Here is a 19,641-nt window from a genome sequence, read left to right on the forward strand (position 1 = left end):
ATCTTTTTACTTTATTTCAAAAGTGCACCAAACGTATTGAAAATGTTTCTAACACAGCTTTAGAAGCCATTGTTATGTTTAATTGATAACTTGAAACCTTATAATAATGCCATGGCAATGATGTAGCTAAAAACTTGTCATGATAATCAACGGAAAAATCATACAATTATTAAGAAAGGATTTATTTCGAACATCCTGACCTGAAATTCATAAATATCAGCAACATCGTCATCATCAGCATCATCATTATAATCATCGTCATCGTCGTCGCTGCCGAAATCATCAACATAATAATCACCATTTGTCGTATACTGCTAATTCAGAAAACAGTATTGATTAACAGTCAATTGCTTGGATATTCAGAAATTGATAAAAACTGCTGTTTACTCAGACAAGGTGGAATGATATTATAAAATTGTTTTAAATTCGGTGTAAAAACAAACGAACAGAAAAACAAACAATCCACCGTCATCATCACCATCATCCTTATTGTCATCTTCACAAAAAGCATCATACCACCATCCTAATATGTATTCTGCACAACATTTTCAGCCTTATAATTTTCATCATCATCATCGTCATCATCATCATCCCTATTACAATAGTAATGAAAATGATAATAATTTTGATAATAATAATGGTAGTAATAATTATCATTATCCTGATCATCATCTAATCATCGTTACAAACTTTATTCCAACCATCATTATTATCGCCAGTATAACCATTCACTGCAATTCCGTCATCTTCTTTATTATCATCATGATCATCCTCATGATCATCAATATTTTCATTATTTACATCCAAATTATCATCATTTCACTAAGAAGAGTAATGATAAAATAATGATAATTATTATCATCATTTTATCATCATAATCTTTCACATTCCCTTTATCACCACCACCATTCGTCACCACTATGATGTGGCAAAGGGGTTGCCGGTAAGTGTTGAGGTATCAGAATTGCATCCTTGCGTGATCGCAATGTTAGCTTTTGACTTATTTATGTTCATAATTATCAACTTTAGGTCGGTTAAACTAAACATTTGTATGTGAATAAAATTTCGACGCGTCCGAAAAGGCTGTTGAAATAAAACACGATCCCAGTTGTTTAAAAATAAATTCCTTTTATGGTTGGAATAAAAGAAAATCGGAACCTCGAGGATGACATTAGGTCTGCTTCATGTATAATGACGGAAAGAAAGAAAGTCATGGAACGGTACTAACGTATCACATTGAAGGTTCCATGATAACCACGTACATGTATGTACACATCTGTGGATGTTTCAAAATTCTAAATTATACCAGTTCATGTTAAATGTTGAATACTTCTAAAGCCGGTGCTAGGGGAGCATGGACGGTAACTTGCACTTTCCATTAGCGTTCATGAAAGGGTCAATCAAACCGAGCCTGAAACATTTTCAAATTTGTCGTTTTGACCGTTCTTTAGGGATTCTATATTTCTCTCTATTTTTCGTAAATGGAGAAAGGACGTAATGTGCCACATTTTACACATGGATGACAAGTCACAAATTGACTTGAAATATTATTAAAGAAATTAAAAATTTAGCAATGATGATGGTGATAACGATGTGAAAATAATAACAATAATAACGACGATGACAATGATGATAAAGATGGAAACATCTCAACCACCACCATCAGAAACAAAAACAACTACGAACACGACTATGACGACCACCACAAACAACAATAAATAAATAATAACACTAATGCCACAACTGTTTAATGTATACATTATTCAAAGTCGCACCCTAGTCATCATACATACCACATATACAAAGTACTTTTAAAATCTTACTGGCTTAAACCAATGAAACATGGTGTCATTGTGTACCACGGCATGTGCTCTCTCACATATTCATTTTGTATTGCAAATCGTGTACAACTCAGTATGTTTAAAGTCACACTACGTTCTCATATGATTTTCTCTAAATTGGCAATCTTTGTTGGAGATATATAAGCCATAAATCTATTAGATGTAGGAAGCGTTAAAGACGAACCAGGGTACATATCAGAGTGTTAATAAAAATGATGGCGATATAACCAAGCAGATGATTTTATTCCTGGTTTGAACAACTTCTGGATAAAAAAAACATAATTATCACCTCTGCACAGGGGGTAACGTTATAATCTTTACCCCCGGTGCAGAGGTGATACAAATGCTGGTTATTAACGTAAAGAACTTGTGAAATTTTCAGCAGATAAAAAGCATGTTTTATTTAGCTTGTATTTATATATCCTAAGCAAAGGTTGTAGACCAATTGCTGAATAGATAATATCCGAATTCAAAATAATCCATTTGTAGCCTTTTTAGAACATTTTTATATATGTAACTAGATAGATTGATTACTTAATCAAGTGAAACACTTCTGATAATAAGCCGAAAAGTCATTCCTACATACCTGGAATAATCGATTGATTTTTTAATCAAGTGAAACACGTAGATATGCTTTTGTCCATATAGCAAAGGGGAAAATATTAGGCTTGATTTTGTGTATTTTTTGTTTTAACAAAATCACACTGTTTTCAAATTTTCTAATAAAAATAGCTTTTCTGATGTACAACATGTCACAGAGCTTTAAGGGATTAGAATGAACGTTCAACTGAAGTGATAGTGCCATGTTTGAATATCATATTCTTCTTAGCATTATCTAATTTTATCTACCTAATAAAATAAATGGTGTCATACTGTACCGCAGCATTTGTTCGCTCACATATTCATTATGTATTGCGAATCGTGTACAACTCAGTATGTCTAAAGTCACACTAAGTTCTCAATATGATTTGTTCTTAATTAGCAATCTTTGCTGGAGATATATTAGTCATGTATCTTATAGATATAGGAAGTGTTAAAGACGTACAGGGGTACATATTAATGTGATTATTAGAACGATGGAAATATCATCAAGCAAAAATCAAGCAGCTGATTTTATTCCATGTTTGACCCTCTACTGGTTAATAACCATATTTTTAATCATTATCTCCTGTGCAGAGGTGATACGAATGCTGATTATTGACGTGAAGAACTTGTGAAATGTATTGCAGATAATAAAAACATGTTTCATTTAGCTTGTATTTATATATTTCAAGCAAAGGTTGTTGACCAATTGCCGAATAGATAATATCAGAATTCAAAATTATCCATGTGTAGGCTTTTCAGAACATTTTTTTATGTAACTAGATATATTGATTACTTAATCAATTGAAACACTCCTGATGTCACTTCAGTTATAATCCTTAAAATCTATTCCTACATTCCTGGAATAATTGATTGATTTTTTAATCAAGTGAAACACGTAGATATGCTTTTGTCCATATAGCAAAGGGGAAAATATTAGGCTTGATTTTGTGTCTTTTTTGTTTAAACAAAATCACACTGTTTTCAAATAGCTTTTCTGACGTACAACATGTCACAGAGCTTTAAGGGATTAGAATGAACGTTCAACTGAAGTGATAGTGCCATGTTTGAATATCATATTCTCGGTATCATTATCTACCTAATAAATAACGTGCCAATAAGCCAGTCTATAGTAGATCGCTTTAAAACTTAATCGTTGAGAGAGGTAACGACTGAGATAGTGTCACTCACTTCATTTGCTCCGCCTCTGTTGAAGTTCGGCTTCGGCTTAAATTGTCGCCAAATTTAAATATGATGCTCCGTATGCTAGCATTTAGTCTTTGTTGACGAGGCGAAAGGGAACCAGGACAACTTTGATCAATATCACTTGTCGAATCATTAAAGTACAAGCTACAAATCCTAAACCGCGTCCACTATCAAAGGGCGGTTCTCCCTCAAACGTTAAGAAAGTAAGCCAAACCTGCGCACCGGTTGCGCGGAGAACACTGCAGAACAGTTCGTCCCTTAAAATCATTGGAATATTATGCAATTCGCATCAATATTTAAATAGACATATTCTCGGCACATGGTGTCTTGAATTTATTTTAAGTGTACATGTACCAATCATTTCAATTTTACATATTATCCCATTTATTTTACTTTGACCAGACGTTTCAATCTTTGTCGCAACAGACATTCATTTCAGAATTTCAGACACGGCATTTCTTCGTACTTTGTCAATTTATGCATTGCGTTTTGCTTTTTCACAAAAAATATGCATTTAAAAACGAGCACATATTAAGAACATGGGAAAAAAAGATTTGTGCTTCGGATATTCAACTGTAATAGAGAACGATTTTCAATGCTGATTGACTGTTCAAATCATTGGCGGTGTCATTGATGTACAGCATCAACATTTAACTTGTAATGTTCTTAAGTTATAAGCCTTAAATTCATTCCTTCAATCCTAAAAGAATCGATTGATTATATTATCGAATGAAATACTAGAAATAAACTTCAGTAATAAGCCTTAAATTCATTCCAAAAATAATTGATTGATTTTTTAATCAAATGAAACACTTATGATGTTACTTCAGTAATAAGGCTAAAGTTAATTACAAAATTCTTTAAGTGAAACGTCATAGTTTGATTTAAAACTCAATTGGTACTACATATATGTAACAATTTCATTATATATATCTTAACAGCTTAATTAAAAGCTATAGACAAATTAAACAGAGGATATATGTGTGTGTTTCGCATATGATGAAATTTTATTTAGAGAGCGAACTTGAAAAAACAGTTAATGTCAACTTCATGCACTCAAAACCGCAACAGGATAAAGACTTTAGAACAGACAAGGCAGAGAAATAGACTGATGATGATGATAAAAATGATGATGAAGATTATGATTATGATGATGATACTAACAACAGCACCAGCGACATCAACAAAAACAACTACAAACAACGCAACCACCGTCACAACCACCACCAACAACAACAATATAAATTAAAATTAAATAAATGAATAAATAAATAATAGTAATACCGTAATGGTTTTATGTAAAGATTAACCCATAACCCGATATACACGCCTTTTAACGCCTTTTCATCCCCTTTTTGTTGTCTCGAATGATGAAAAATGCCTTATTTAGGCCCCCTAAATCTTGTTTAAAAAAGTGACCACTTTTTTGGTGCGGCCCCCTATCCAAAAGATATATCAAGGGGTTGCCAGAAGGGGGATGTGCCCCTTTTTGTTTTGGGAGTTTTGGGCGGTAGTCCCCCTCATTGCCAAGGAAATTTTGGACTTGTGTGAGGCTGTAAAAAACCCCAGATCGATCAAAAGGTAAAGTGTAACCAACGCTGAAAGGCATTTGACTCTATCTCAATCCGTTGAGAAGTAACAGCATTTTGAAATCAATTTTGATGGGAAAAAATCAATGCAAATAGTGATTTTTAGCAATTTTGAGATGTCCCTTCGTTGCCATGGTAACAGGAAATTTAAGCCTGAGCATGTTGTTACAAAGGCAATGGTCCAGTCAACATTTGTGCCAAGTTTGAGTAGTATTAAAGCAGTTTTCCTAGTTTTATAGCAATTTGAACTTGTAACGGGAGACTTTTCAATGAAAACAACCATTTTTCACAAAATGCTCATGTGGTAATGGGATGAACGAAATCGTATCCCTGTCGTATTGTACCACAGCATTTGTTCGCTCACATATTCATTATGTATTGCGAATCGTGTACAACTCAGTATGTCTAAAGTCACACTAAGTTCTTAATATGATTTGATCTTAATTAGCAATCTTTGTTGGAGTTATATAAGCCATGTATCTTATAGATCTCTCTGGCGTGGGTTCGATCCCCGGGAGATGCTTTGGTAGTTTAGCGCGGAGGAAGGTTGTCTAGTACTGGTGTAACTCCCCAGGAACGATGGTTAGGAAACTACCCGCCTATATGACTGAAATACTGTTGAAAAAGGCGTAAAATGAAACAAACAAACAAAATCTTATAGATATAGGACGTGTTAAAGAAGTACAGGGGTACATATTAATGTGATTATTAGAACGATGGAAATATCATCAAGCAAAAAACAAGCAGCTGATTTTATTCCATGTTTGACCCTCTACTGGTTAATAACCATATTTTTAATCATTATCTCCTGTGCAAAGGTGATACGAATGCTGATTATTGACGTAAAGAACTTGTGAAATGTATTGCAGATAGTAAAAACATGTTTCATTTAGCTTGTATTTATATATTTCAGGAAAAGGTTGTAGACCAAATGCCGAAAGGATAATATCAGAATTCAAAATTATCCATTTGTAGCCTTTTCAGAACATTGTGTATTGTAACTAGATAGATTGATTACTTAATTTAGTGAAACATTAATGCTGTTACATCAGTAATAATCATAAAATTCATTCCTAAAAGAATCGATTGATTGCATAATCAAGTGAAAATCTCATAATGTACTTCAGTAATGCCTAAAGTTCATTCCTAAAATAACCGATTGAGTTTTTAATCAAGTGAAACAGCTTTAAGTAACTTAAAAACATTTTTATTTTTGCTTCTAAGATAATCATTTTGAACACGTTACTGCAGGCAAGAAAAGCACACCATTTAGTTTACCTATAAAATGATAATCTTTAAAGCATACATGTCATACATTTTCGGCCATGAAAACAGTGATTATTGTTCTTTGAACGCTTGCCCAGGCTTTTTTAAGCACTGCCATTGATTTGGACGATGTGCTCTTTAAATACTTGCTCTATTTTATTTTCGGCCGAAGCCGGACTGTTTTAAGTTTGTCTTCCTGTAAAATGTAAAAAGAAGAACTGAATATGAAAAGATTTTTTATTGGTGATTTTTATGATTACAAAATGAGATCTGAGAATCTCATTGGCCATTCTAAAATAAAATGTAAAGGATAGTTCTTGTCATTCTTAGATAGTTCTAAACTAAAATGTAAAGGATAGTTCTTGCCATTATGAAATAAAATGTAAAGGATAGTCTCTAGTTAAATTGCTCAGATATGTAAGTTTTGTTTATCACTGCTTCTTGCATTCATATCTCATTACATTTTAGTGAACAGTATATTTTACTTACACAAATTCTGAGTTTGAAATTTTGTCAAAAATGACGAGAACCATGAGACATAATCCTATGTTATAAGCACTGTGTGACAGTAGGTATCAAACTCGCCCTGTTCCTTCATTCCATTTTTAAAGTTCTGAATAAGGAGAACCATCCGTCATATACGTATGTTATAAGCACTATGTGATAACAGGTATCAAACTCATACTGGTCCTGTATTCCATTTTTGAAGTTCTCACATTGGGGACAAGGCCAACTAATTGGCTGATAAATATTTAGTTTGCATCGTTGCTAAATGTTTGTTTATAGTGCACGGGGAAGGAGAGAAGAATGGAAACTTCGTATATGTTGGTACCCATCCTCGTAATTCTAATTTCGACTGTGTAACTTAATTATTTAGCTTTCTATATAAATGTCATGTTTTGTTTTAAAGTTGATCTTTTATTATGAGTACAGTGACTTTGAAATATGTTCTTAACGAATAATTCATTTTTCTATCAAATATCCATGATGTATTGCGAATCGTGAACAACTCAGTATGTGTTTCGACGGAATTATTATGAAACGTAAAGCTGAATACCGATATCTAAAAAAGGATATTTTTGTTAAAAAGACACATTAAAATCTCTATGGAAACATGTAAGCGCAAATGACAGTAGCGATGGCGTCAAATTCAACGTCAACTATAGTTTAGTTTAAACATATTTATTATTCGATATTAACATTTTTCATGACACACACTATTTACACAATATACATGTATTTTGGGATTGGGCAGAAAGCTATTAAAGCTTATGAGTGTTCTCTCCCAGTATATATAACTTATGCATTACTATTATTCTATATTATAGATTACATTTTCAATCAAATTAAACTTGTTTGACCTCTTCTGACTAAAATGATATTATTTGTATTCTGTGTGGGGCTTAGATGGATACAGTTATCACGAACTTATAATGCATCTTTCATTTAACATTATACCTCAGAAATCCATATCTTTTTTATTCTTTAGAACTTTCAAACATGTGTTTAAATAGTGGATTTAGAGAATATTCGATTTTTGACAGGATTGGACTGAAACTATTTTTCGAGATTTTTTTATACCATTTGATGTTGGTCTCTACAAATAACTTGTTTGCTAAATTTCAGACAATTTTCTCTCTCTAGTTTTCCAGAATAAACATATATTTCTTGTAAAATGAACGGAACAAAATTGAAAAAGCTTAAATTCTGTTAATTTAATATTTTGCGCATTTTCTTATCATATTTCGCTTATTTTTCAGTTTAATGTACCCCGGTTGATATGTGTAAGATTTCTTAAAAAAATTATAGACTTTTGAACCCCAGTGTACACCTCTAAAATGGATTGGTCTATAAAAGTCACATTTCCATAAGAATTTCTAACAGTGATAAAACAACAAAAGTATATCATTTTTACATTCTTTTAAAATATTTATGGAACAAAAATGTTGACAAAGTTGTTTAATTTTTTACTTTTTTTTATTCGTGCAATTACATCTGTAGCAGCACGAATACGCATCAACAGGGCGAGGGATTTTATAAGTCCGGGAATATAGCATAGTAATCCCCAATTGAAAAATAAGAAAAAAAAGAATGCTGTATATTATTATACTAGAAGGAATTCAATTCGATAAGTTCATAATTTATAGCTCTTTCTTATTGGATACCCGTTTTAAAGTAGGCGATGCCATATGAGCTGATACGATCTGTACAAAACGATTTCATTGGCTAATGTATAATGTTATACCAGAATTATTTGACGCCTTTTTTTGCAAATGACTAAATTGCAGAAGGAAATGTATGTTCACTTGTTTTGAATTTTCATTTAGATGAGGATGATGAAAATGAAATGATGGAAATATTTCTTGTTGCTTTACATATGTATAAAAATAAATCTTACAGCCAAATTTGTCATCACCTGCCGATTATAGAAAGGACTGGAAGGGTAATCTTAGGTAAGTTTTTTTCTTTTGTTACTAAGATATATTTGATTTGGAAACGTCTATCAAAACCCATTGTTAATCATATAATCATTATACCGATCAGTCTGTATATTTCACTAATTAAAACACAACATAAAACCCATGGAATAATCACGAAAACACAACATATAACCAAGGACTAATCACGAAAACACAACATAAAACCACGGAATAATCAAGATAACACAACATAAAAACACGGAATAATCACGAAAACACAACATATAACCAATAACTAATCACGAAAACACAACATAAAACCACGGAATAATCAAGATAACACAACATAAAAACACGGAATAATCACGAAAACACAACATTAAAAATACGGAATATAAACAAAAAAACATCATTAAACTCACGGGATAAACTTCAATATGGGAACAATAAAAAACATTTTAATGTATTATTGATTCAAATCAAGAACAATATTTTTATAAGATGTATTATTTAATATTTTGTGATGATTTGTATTTGTCATTTTAATGAATTTTAGTTGTTTTTTTCCAAATTAACATTTAACTATTCCATATTAACTGGTGCTGAATCACAACATAATGTACATATCAGTCCACATTTCATCAATAGTAAATAATTATAACAAAATGGCAATGAATCTAATCAATTTGTTTTCCATATTTAGAAAAGTGAGACATTGAAAAGTGGATTTGATTCGAAATACATGTTAGTGCATAAGAATGTTTTATGAAAAAAAAAATGAACATGAACTTTGACCGAATGTTTGACTAAAATAAATAAGCTGAACATGTACGGCACACACAACCTGTCAGTGAAAAGCTAGCTCACCACTAAGAGTGGTTTGTGACTTTATATATGGGAAACATTCCCTTATGTAAATTCACCAACTTAAGCCGCGAACACCGTGCATGTTTTATCAGTGTGGGCATAGAGTGTAACCTGCATTGACCCCTTCCGTCAATGAACAGCTGAATCGAACCGACTTTGCTGTGATGAGAGCCTTTTAAAAATCTTACTATAATTACATTTTGTTCTGTAATTCGTTCATCTTTTTTTCAGGTACAGATGAGCTGAATCCTCCTGTGTGTTTCACATACTGTCGAGATAATTTGTTTAAATAAGAACGCATTCCTTCCTTAGTAAAAATGCATTCAGATTATTCTTAAGATTATTCTTCGATTACTTTTTCGATTATTCATAGATTATTCATAGATTTCTTCTAGATGATTAGGGTTTTAGCCATTAATTTCTGTAAGGCTGTCGTAAACAAATATTGATTAATTATTTAACAAAGATCAGAGGAGATAGATTGTAAAAAAATAGTTATACAAACATTTTTAAATGATGAAAAATGTATTCAGACTTCACCATTCGATCACACCTTTGACTTGAATAAAGCAGAACGACTCCAAATAACACGACTCCACGAATAAAGCCATGTACTAGTTAGTGTATGTGATAAATAGTGAGAATAATGTTTTTCGAGTTACGGCTTCATTTGATTATTGACCAATTTCTTTTACCATTATTATTGGTATTTGGTACATTCGGAAACGCCTTAATTGTAGCAGTTGTGACTAGACCGAGAAATATTAAATACTCAACGGCCCGACTCCTTTTAGCAATGGCAATATCGGACATATTAAGCTTGTGGATCAAGGTTCCAGTCAGATGGATAAATGCCGTGTTCGGGTTCAATCTAAGGGAGTCATCAAATTTAATTTGCAAAACGCACATGTTTATGGCATACACCGCAGGTGGGATCGGGACACTGTATATTGTAATTTTGAATGTGGAACGATTCATTGTTGTTATGCTCCCTTTGAAGTCAAAATTGTATTGCTCTCTACGAAATGCAAACATTGCCATAGGAGTGATACCTGTTATAGTTCTTAGCCTAAGTGGTCATATGTATCTTGGAGTAAGTATTGACGAAAATGGAAAATGTTCTGGAGAAGAAGATACATATAGAGAATGGACCGTGTGGACCTGGCGAGTACTAAACACAGTTTTTATAGCATTTATTTCCTTTATTATCGTGTTCATCGTTAACGTATGCATCTTCACGAAGTTTGCAATAAACACTATCAGAATGTGTGGCAATAAAAAAGCAGCTTTAAAAGAAACAACAAGTTTCGCATATCGCGGAAAAATGTCAAAAATTTCTGTTACACTTGCATTAGTAACAATTTCTTTTATTGTTTGCGTTTTTCCTGCAGCGTTATTTTCAATATTATACAGTGAAACTCAAAACTGGAGAAAGTTGGAAACGCATGAAGACGTACAGGTACAGCTACAGTTTACGCTTTCAACAACATTTTTTCTGATAAAAAATGTAGTAAACTTTTTCATTTATTTCTTGAGTGGAACGAAGTTTAGAAAAGAGGTGAAAGCGCTTGTTTGCAAATGGAAACAATCAAAACACCCGACTTGATCTATATACATATGTGCATAGTATTGACATTGCATTAGTATTGATCGAATGTTACACTACCGTTCACTGTACGAATAAACAAGATAAGTGTATTTACCTACACGTGTTTATACCACCGGACTTTTCATGATCTGCACGGGAAAAACAAACAAACAATAAAAACCACCAACAACAACAAAAGCAACACACAACCCGCATGCATTACTGATTATTCAAACAGGCCTTATTGAATGCACTACTGTTAATTCAAAAGTTTCGTGGTTCAAGATTACACATTTTTCACATTTTATACTGATATAATATTCACTATTGCTATACATACATATAATATGAAGCCTACTGATAATTCGTCATCGCTATGATATTTATTTATGACATGATTTTCGGTGGTTTATAGAAATATATCAGTGATATAAAACTGGTAATTTCAATGTTTTAAACAGTGAAATTACCACTTTGATAATTTCACTGTTTTAAATTTAAGCCCTTTACGTTGTTTCATTGAAATACCAGCGTGCACAGAACTTGGTACCAACTTAATGACGTGACATCGTAAATGACGTCACGTTGTATTATCATTTGGCGCGCTTTTCATTCAGTATTAGGTTTAATGTCTTTTTAAAACGTTTCTTTGCATATAATAAAAAGAAAATTTGCTTAGTTTAGTGTAAGATCGAAATATATTTCACCTTGTGAACACCAAAAGTTCATATTTCACTCGTGGCTGCGCCACTCGTGAAATATACCTTTTGGTGCTCACTCGGTGAAATATATTCAGATCTTACACAGAACTAAACAAATATCCTCTATATTATTAACTTTGTTAAACATATCGTCAGGAAGCGTGGTAGAAGTGGGGTTTTTTTTATTGATGTATACTACCCTTACACTACTCCATGATGTTAACAATAAATTGGATAATATACATGTTTACATATATATTAAGACTACACACAATGTAACCTGGAATCTTTAAGTAACACTTCTGTGTGTTGTTGATGTGTTTGTTTTATGCTGGCCGCCGTGACATCTTAAGTGTCAATTACCGTACAGTATATCTCTATACTCTATACACCATTTCTTTAAGTTCATATGTACATCTTGTATATCATTACGTATAGTACATTAATCAGATTGCATTTTGTTTTATATTTTTCACTTTTTACTGTATAATTTATCCTGTGTAATTTATACTGCTTTCCCTACATTGATATCACACTTGACCTTTGTTGATTTTTCTAAGGTATGTAAATATGCCGATGTGACAGCAAATGAATTTGGATTAAATATGTTATTTGGACAATTATGATATGGAGAGAGCAAAAGTGTTATATCCCCCCCCCACATTTTTGTAATGAATTACTGCCTGCTCTATCTGCACCTTTTGAAAAGCTATATAGGGGAGATAGAGCACTTCAAGATTTCCAAACAAGAGATGTAAAGCATTTCTTTAGGTGCATATTATGTTTTAGAAATTAGATTGGCCATGTAAGTCTAGACTAGTATAGCAATTTGAGACAAAGTCAATAGTTTAAAATTTCCAATGTTTGAAACAAAATTTAAATAGAGCATTTCAAGAATCAAGTGATGATAATGATTGACCTATACAGTAAGAGTCCGGATGGAAGTTCCATGTAAACACGTACCAACTCGCCCCCGAGTAGTATCACAAGAGTAGTATAGGCGTCGGCGCCTTTACTACTAACAAGCACGAAAAGGCGCCTGCAGTCCTTCTCCACCAGTAAAGGTAAAGTTGCCATATGAATTTCTTTGTGTCGACGAGACTCAAAACACGACCAAACAAGCCAAAAGCCTGCATTGTAAAATATGTATGATTGGAGTTGCAGTTAAAGTTATTATGTCGTTAATAATTAATCACCTGCTACTCAATATTCTGGTTTCGACTCGGGTCAGGCTAGCCTTCGGAAAGTCGGTGGTCCTCAGGCTCTTGGTCATGCATGAAAAAAGCACAAAGAGCCTACTAAGGTTTTTTCCACCAGTAAAACAGGAATGTCGCCGTATGACGTCTGACAGTGTCGATTTGACTTAAAATTCAACAAATACAAATCTTTTCTTCTACAGTTAAACGATTCAAGGAAAAATAAAAACAACTATTTCAGTATTCTTTATTACTACAAACTTACAAATAATTCTGTAATTGCGACATTTTTACAAAGTTTTTGGGGCCTAAGTTCTAACTGCAAATGAAATATCAATAATATTTTTTCTTCGGAACGCAGATATACAATACTTTACGTGGTCGTATGTTATCCTACTTTCAAAATATATAAGAAGTACTTTGACCTATAAAATAACTTTTAATCCAATTTTGAGCATTCCTTTGGGGAATGGAAATACAGTCAGGACTGTATGGTTTGGTTTGCAATTCTATTGTGTCGGAGTCGGAATACGAATGTTCCGTTATAAAGGATATTAATAACGTTGAAAAAAATTGATTCCCTCTTATTCACTGTCGTTTTTTGAATTTGTCAGTATAATGGATTCGATGTATCGAGTCCTGACTGTAGTTTTCTACGTAAAGATCATTATTATAAATTAAACATACGATTTAACATAATACGTTGATATACGCTACAATAAAATATTATCACATTTTTAAAATGAATATTTGTTTCTTTAGCAAGAAGCTCTTTCAATATTTTATAGTTATATCTGAAATACTTTAAAAAAAACAACACGCAATAATAACAACATAAAATAACAATAAATAGCAAAAATGCTCAAACAACAATGTCGTAAAGAATGAGATTTATCGCCCTACAAAAGCAACAATAAAAATTTAACACTTGAAGCAGACTTTTTTTAAATCGAATTTATACTTCAATTTACAAGATTATTGTCACACTTCTGGCGTAAAGCCGTTTTTACAACCTTATTGAATAATAAAAAACGCTAAAACGTGCCGTGATTTAGCGCAAGAAACACATTGGCAGTAACAACAGTTATCATAAGAACTCCAGGACATATTTGAGGCATCACAAGAACTCCTTGACATTTAAAAAATCTGGTATAAATTTGTTAGTCGGGGCTTTATGTTTGCAATTTTGCATTATAATTAGGTAATTATTCACGGCAAGGACGAAGACTTGAAATAAACGGCCAATACTTGCTAATTGGCAAATAATTTGGAAATTTTACTCAAAACTACCAGATTTTAAGCAAGAAGCAATGAAAAATGGACTATGAATTAGATTTTGACACATAATGCATTATGTAAGGCAAGCTTAATCATTAAAATTCAATTAAGCATCTAAAACTAACTCATTTTTTAAAGATGAAAATTTCCATTTTTTACGAGTGTTTTTGCAGTATATACAATAGTTTGTCGACGAACTCCGTGACAGTTATCACAAGAACTCCTTTGTAAGTTATCATTAGAACTCCATCCCTCGTGTAACACTTCCTCCCACGTGTACTTGTTTTTAAAAGAAAAGGTGTCAAACACTTTCTATCGTCAAAAACGCGACAATCCGAGATTTGGATATTAAGGGATAACTCGACAGGGATTTGTTACAACCATTATCAGTTACGCTTCAGCTAGATAGTCCAGTCTGTTCCGCTAGAAAGTGTAAAATTATCCTAAAGCATCGACAAAGGCGTTTAAAAACGTCATAAAACTTTGCTGAGAATAATTATTATCACAATATTACAATCACTTCTTTCGGCAACTATAACAACGCCACAGGTCACACTTAGAATCATCGGTATCTAATGTTGCGTTAATCAGTATTGTAATGTATTGTGACTTACAATAATGATTTGTTTTAATTTCCAGACTTAAAGATGTCACAGTATCAAAAATAGAAATGAACGAAATCCGTACCTCTCACACTAAACGACAAAAATGAAAGCGTTGTAGGTTCGGTTTGATCGAGCCTATTCATGGACGGTAATAGAAAGTGCAAGTTCCCGACCACGCCTTAGCATCGGCTTAAGCAGAAATCAACATTTAGACACGAAAATGGTGTAAATGGTGTATTTGAATTGAGAAATATCAAGCCGATATATTTTCACAACATACATAATTTGAATTCTTTTAAAGCAATAGGGAATTTTAGATTTATTTCGGTTATCTTTTGTCTCTTTTTAGACAGCCATATATTTTATCGTTATGTGTTTTTTTTCAAGCTGTTCTGTCTTTACTATACAAGTCGAACTTACACTGTCGAGCCAGACCTTCTATTGCCCAATTCTGTATTACAACACAGGAGGCCTTTAACGTCTGCTCTAAAGATACGGGCGTTCAGAAAGTAAAGAAAGAAATTTGCAGACGCGTTAACCTGGGATATGGTAGAGAAAAGGTGAAAAGTAAGAAAACCGACCTCATCTACTAATGGTATTGGGTACATAATATTGTAGATTCTGCTTGGGGCCAGTAGGATCAGAAAACACGCATTGGCCGACAATAAAGTCCTCGTCACACTGGATCCCTTTTCGTTCTCTTTCTTTTGTCCAGAAACAGATTGTCTCAGTTTGAAAATAATAATCGTTGAGCAGATTGCGATAACTATGAAAGGTAAAGCGAATCCCAAACAAAAATCTACCCATGGAAAAACATGCACGATCGAACTTACTAAGTCATTAGAATGACAGTACATTTCCTCAAAGAATCTGTCTCCTCCAATATCATACCAGACCATCATTATCGCATTTAATACAAACACAAACAGCACCATAGAAATCATAATGATCTTTGCAGATCTCGCTGTAAAAATGAATTTTGCTTTATGTGGATTCTGGACACTTACTGCGCGTTCCACGGCAACTGTGGCTAGGATACACGAGGAGGTTTGCCCGCTGCATATCCACAATGACGTGAATATTTTACAGTCTATGTTCGTGTCATTGCCAACTGTTAGAATATTGTACAGACCTGACACTAATATAAGTATATCTGATACAGCTAGGGCTGAAAAGAAAACGGCAGTCGAAGACTTTTCATACGTTTTCTTACTCAAGACGCAAACCACGAGGATGTTTCCAAGAACGCCAATTGGTACAATGAATGCAATTTCGAACCACTTCAAAGCCTGCTCAAATAGCGTTTCTTCGTAGTTGAAGTAATAGTCGTAATAAGTGTCGTTCTTAGTCATCATGGAATAATAGTTCAAAAGAGGGTAGTCATCCATTTTCGCTTGTCAATAAATTCTATGCTGAGTAGATTTGTTGCAATAGCTCCACTTGAATGAAATGTCCAATCTCAACTAATTTTCGTAATTTCTTATCATTTCTTTGAAAATATCTTTCAAATTACAATCATGTATTAATGTTCTTTGAGAAATAAGAAATTGTTACAATGGAAACAATAATGAAAGTATTAAATATATGTAATATCTTTTAGATTCCACTTGGACACTTTCGTGCTCCCGTTTGTGAAACGGGGCATTAATTGTTACGATCCTACTATGACTTTTGTTATATATTAAGGAATATAGTTATTTATTGTGTCATAAATTAATAAAGTCAATTAACTAGTATTTTAATGACAAACAATTCTTCTGTACTAAGGCTTCAAAATCTGTCAATTAAAAGTGCAATAAAATTATTTATATGGGTTACTGTAGGAATGTTTTATTTAAATATCAAATAAAATATGCTCTTTTATGATTCATTATTAGAAGAATCAAGATAAATGAGAAGATAAAGAAGGGGAAAAATGATAGTAAATTTTTGAAATAAACTAATTAAAGTTGAAATATAGATAAACTGCATCATTGTATTGCATAATTGTTGCAACGCCACCACATATCTCGTCTTGTATATTTAATTTCATTATTTATTAGAATAGAGAAAATAAGAATCCTCAAAGAAAGACCAAAACGGCAAAATTGAAAATGTTGCAGGCTCGGTTTTAGTGAGCCTGTTCATGGACGGTATTGTCAAGTGCAAACAAACGTGCTATACTTATTGTACCAGGTACATAAATGTATATAAATTCTTTTTATTAAAGTTTATATCTGCTATCTGTAGTTTACAAAATAGTTGTCTAATATTATCTATAAAGGTTGTTGACAGTTTATATGGAACTATAAAAACGGTTGTTTGTAAAAATAACTTGTTTTTTAGAGGACAAAAACACCTGAGATTTCTTTATTAATTGTTAGCACCCATGCAATATATAAACATCGCGATTATCCAATGAAAAACGATGTGACAAACATGCAGTACAATACTATTTTGGAACATCAAATCTGACATCTATGTCAGAAAGCCGATGTTCGGGACTCTACACAATTATCCAATGAAAAACGACGTGACGAACATGTATGACCATACTGTTTTGGAACATTTTATCAATTGATAGATCCTTACTCTGACCTTTCATTTGAATAACAATAAATTTACACATCAACACTGACATGTGCTCTTTTGTTAACAAATATGTTGAAATTCTTATTGTATCCACTTATCTGGTGATAAGAATTGGACAGGTCAGGGATCTATGCATGTCAGATGATGAACGGGGATGTAATTTACATGAAGATGTTGCCATTTTAGTTTTTTAGTAAATCTTCCCTTTTGTTTTTCATTATGTCAGGAGTGTTTTTGTAAGTTTTTTCTGATTTTTTTTTTTTTTGGTGAATTTTGAAATATGTTTATATTTAAGTGGTAGTTACACAGAACAGATAAAACACTATATTAATGTGGTTAATTTATTTAAATAATAATAAGATTTAATTTTTTTGGTTCATTTCATAGTTTATTTTTAAGTATTTGAATGTATTAAAAGCTTACGTTACAGACATATTTATTTGTTTTCCAGTTTTAATTGTTTATATTCGGCAGGGAAATTTAACATGTATTGTTGAAAATTGAATATCGCACAAGCCGGTGCTAGGGGCGTGAGGGATCTTGCACTTTTCATTATCACTCATATAAAGACTCAAACGGGACTGTAATTTTCATGTTATTTTGTTGAGAATAATATTTCCGAGGGATCACCCTTGTTCCAGATTCTTAACAATCATTGCGGGAAAAAATGTTTTACATTCCATAATTATCTGTTTATAATAGATCTGCCTTGCATCATATCTGAACATTATATTGTTCTATTATCCGACATATATGTAGGATACTTGGTCTCATCTTTAATGTTATATATATTTAGTCTATGTTGATTATAATACATTTTGTCTGCTTCAGTATAACGTTTACATTTAGGACATCATTTCAACAATTAAGATTGGCAATGACGTCTTCTATTGTCCAATAATTTGCCATTTTCACTATTTCAAAAAACTAATTAATGCTCAACATATCAATAGTTAAAATAATCAAAAGATACGTTTCACCGTGCGTTCAATCAAAGATGTTTTATTTCCTATTCATCGAACATCGTTCAGCATGACACATTTGTTGTATTGTTGTGGTCCTTTTTTCTAGTTTGGTGGGTCCAGTATTCCTTACCTGATTTTGAGATTTGTCTTTTAACATCTTATCTGCGATACACAGGCTTCACAGCCTCTGACCCCCATTCAAATTTGAAATGATTTATATTTTCCTTTGTTTCGCTCATTGTTTTACTTAGTGTCCATAGTACTCCATACGCCGCTTATCATAAAATAGCACTATTTAAAATGACACATTGAAAGATCCAAGATAGCCGCCATATAAACATATCTGCGGATGAGAATTATCTCAAAGTTTTGCCAGTAAATATAACATATTAAACAAGAGGGCCATGATGGCCCTGAGTCGCTCACCAGAACCAACCACAGTGTTGAAATGTCAATATTTCCTAATATTAAATTTAAGCATAGAATATGTTTAAACAATAATTTGAAGAAATGCCATGACCTGGGGGTATTTAAGCTTTAGCTTAAATGGGGCTAATCAAATTAATATGAGCAAACTTGATAAAAAAAAACTACCTAAGAATGCTACAAAGTTTGGTGATCATCTATCAATTATTAAAGTAGGAAATGATGTTCGAAGATTTTTTCTATTTTTAGCTTTAGTGGCCCCTTTCAGACAAAGTTTGGTGATCATCCATCAGTAAATTCTGAAGAAGAAGATATCTAAAGTTTTTTTTTCTATTTTTAGCAAAAGAGGCCCCTAAAAGGGCCAATCAAAATAATATTAGCAAACTTGATAAAATACTACCCAAGCATGCTACAGACAAAGTTTGGTGATCATCCATCAATTAGTTCTCTAGAAATAGACATTTAAAGGTATTTTTATTTTTAGCTTAAGCGGTCCCTAATAGGGGCCAATCAAATTAATATGAGCAAATTTGATAAAAC

General features: G+C 32.5%; 1 protein-coding gene across 1 annotated transcript; it reads right to left on the reverse strand.

Annotated features, from left to right (window-relative positions):
• Positions 1-158: 158 nt before the first annotated feature.
• Positions 159-16,527, reverse strand: LOC132756921 (thyrotropin-releasing hormone receptor-like). The gene is made up of 2 exons (XM_060748067.1): positions 15,973-16,527; positions 159-311 (listed from the first exon to the last, which is right to left on the reverse strand). The coding sequence occupies exons 1-2, from the start codon at positions 16,525-16,527 to the stop codon at positions 159-161; spliced, it is 708 nt and encodes a 235-aa protein (XP_060604050.1).
• Positions 16,528-19,641: the final 3,114 nt, after the last annotated feature.

Source organism: Ruditapes philippinarum, unplaced genomic scaffold (genome assembly GCF_026571515.1).
Source record: "Ruditapes philippinarum isolate M1 unplaced genomic scaffold, ASM2657151v2 ctg1299_1_1_1_1, whole genome shotgun sequence".
Taxonomy (NCBI): Eukaryota; Metazoa; Mollusca; class Bivalvia; order Venerida; family Veneridae; genus Ruditapes; species Ruditapes philippinarum.

What these genes read in the sequence shown, in the direction of transcription:
- LOC132756921 (XM_060748067.1), bottom strand. Translation starts at nt 16,527, where the DNA reads ATGGATGACTACCCTCTTTTGAACTATTATTCCATGATGACTAAGAAC. An exon ending in ACTGTCATTCTAATGACTTA is followed by an intron (nt 312 to 15,972) that starts GTAAGTTCGATC and finishes CTGAATTAGCAG; the next exon opens with TATACGACAAATGGTGATTA.